At 35.9% G+C, this 2,624-nt stretch overlaps 1 protein-coding gene across 1 annotated transcript; it reads right to left on the reverse strand.

The window, feature by feature from the left end:
* Positions 1-283: 283 nt before the first annotated feature.
* Positions 284-2,067, reverse strand: LOC140172731 (G-protein coupled receptor GRL101-like). The gene is made up of 2 exons (XM_072195864.1): positions 1,926-2,067; positions 284-1,395 (listed from the first exon to the last, which is right to left on the reverse strand). Exons 1-2 carry the CDS (start codon positions 2,065-2,067, stop codon positions 284-286), a joined length of 1,254 nt encoding a protein of 417 aa, XP_072051965.1.
* Positions 2,068-2,624: the final 557 nt, after the last annotated feature.

A 2,624-nucleotide genomic window follows, 5' to 3' on the forward strand; every position in this document is an offset into this window, starting at 1 on the left:
TGTACAGTTCCTTCTTTTTTCCCTTTCGTTTCCATGTCTTGCTCCTTTACATACTTCATTTCCCTTTCTCTCCGTACTACATATCTTCTATTACTCCTCTTGTCTTCCTCTCCTCCATTCAATGATTTTTTTCTACACATAATGATATGACTGAGAAGAGCATCTTTCTATAGCTTTGAAAATTTAATGGCTCCTGATTTTTCTCTCCTTTATCATTTCCCTTTCTCTCCATACTCTATACTTTCTGTACTTCTTTGTCTTCCAATCATCCCTTCAATTTGTTCTACACAGGTGCAATAATCATATTTTGGTTCTCTGCTGCACTGAGAGTAACAGTTCTGGTTCTAAAATTTGATTTATCATCACCTGGTTGGTTATTAGAAGAAGATGGCTGTAGATTGATGGCAATTGCATGCATTGTTCTCTGCCGATTCTTTCTATATTTAGAAATAAGCTCAACTATGGTGTATATATATGGGTTAATAGCAGAATTGATAGGCAGGATAAAAGTCACAGACCAAGCGTAAACAGAAGGGGGCAAAGTAATCACCCTTGTTTGCACCAAGATCCCAAGAAGTATGATCGGAAACCAACAGCAGAAATCTGTGCCTACTATGGCTGAAACCTTCATGGTGAGTCGAATCTGTTCTTTCCTATCACTAGCGGGTCCTGCACGTTTAGGTGATTGTCTAACAGCTCTGACTATCTCAATATAACAACCAAGAATAACCAAGTAACATATGCAGTTCAAGCCCAGGAAAAGTGCTGTAGAAAAGTACAGACCATCAACAAGAGAATCAAACGTTGATGTTGCTATTTCTTGTTCAATACCAGCAATTATGGAATTATATTTAAATACAGACTGGTATTCAGTGATGTATCTCTTAGTCAAGGCAAGCGGAAGGCCAATACACACATGTGAGTTATCATAAAATTTTACATTTTTTCCAGATAAGACAGACGGCACAGTGCCTAAAGCAAATGAAACAATCCAAATCAGAATTACCAATATTCTTACAGAGTGTCTTGTTATCTTTCGAGTTGAATACGGAAATCTGATGCATATGAATCGGTCTATGCTGATAAGTGTCACAAAGAATACGGATGCTTCACTGGAGATTATTGACAAAGCCCCGGCAAATCTGCAAGTAGTGCTATATCTCCAGGATTCAGATTGCATTGGAAAATAGCCTCCAAAATAGATATCAGCAGATGCAATGATTAACATATAGACACCCATCATAAAGTCAGATATGGCAAGATTGATCAATAACATGGTATTTACTTTACTTAGTGGAGTCCCTTTATTCCTCCAAACCAGAACAAAGATATTTCCACCCAAAGCATTCAAACCAATAAGCCACACCCGGGAAGCCACATGACAACTACTAAGGCCTTATCAGAAAGCAACCGATCACATGTAAGGTATGGGGATCTTTTATCTTTTGCTGTACATGTAACATTACTAGGAACATAGCACTCGCAAATCTCATGTTAGCTGACAGTCACTTTTGAATATCTTGCCAGGGATGAAAAACTATTATGAGTTATCAATGTCAGTGGATTGTTGGACAGTTCAAAATCAAAAGGGTGAGAAAGAAACTTATTACCTGATATTGTTTTAATGCTATTACTAGTCAAACTAACCAAGATAAGTTTGACAGCATGATGGAAAATGTCGGTGTTTAATTGTCTGAATTGATTATTTCCAAGGCTAACCCTTGATAAACTCACTAAACCTTGGAATACGTCCTCACTCAAGGTTTTCAATTTGTTATTAGATACATCAATTAGAACAAGTTTTACAGCATGATGAAAAACACCAGTGTCTAAATGTGTCAAATAATTATTATGGAGATATAACCATTTTAAATCCACTAAACCTTGAAATAAATCCTTATCCAATGTTTTCAACTGGTTCTGACCTGCATCAAGCATAGATAACTTGAGTAGGCCATCAAAGTCACCATTGGTCAATTTCATCAAACTGTTCTTTGAAATATTAAGATGTTCCAAGTCAACAAAATCACCAAATATGCCTGATTTTAACCTGAGTAACTTATTCATATGGGTAAGTGCAAGTGAGTGCAGATCTTGAGTAACATGTTTTAAAAGGTTTGGTAGCAAATTTACATCATCAATTCCAAACTCAAGATCTCTAAGATTGTTCAATCTTTCAAATATGTTCCACAGTAGAGTACTGTTTCCACCAGGGAGCTGATTGACATAAATAGAAAACCCATTCAAATTTCCCAAAGTCTCATACACACTTTCTGGAACATACAATTCTTTCATCATAGTATTAAACATGTGAAGATCTGTGAGCCTAGTTAAACCTACTATTATACTCAAATCCAATTGTACTATCAAGTTATGACTGAGGTCTAAAAGGTACAAATTGATCAAATTCTGAAATATGTCCTTTGGTAAAGTACTCAGCATATTATCACTGAGGTACAGCTTGTGTAGTCTTGAATCAAGAAACAGTCCATCATTCAAATTTGGTTAACTGATTGTTGTTAAGGTTCAAAGTGTACAAATTGGTTAAATCCTGAAATGTCAACTCTGGTAAATTATTCAACATATTACCATGCACGTACAAATATTCCAGCTCACTCAAACCA

Source organism: Amphiura filiformis, chromosome 16, assembly GCF_039555335.1.
Source record: "Amphiura filiformis chromosome 16, Afil_fr2py, whole genome shotgun sequence".
Lineage (NCBI taxonomy): Eukaryota > Metazoa > Echinodermata > Ophiuroidea > Amphilepidida > Amphiuridae > Amphiura > Amphiura filiformis.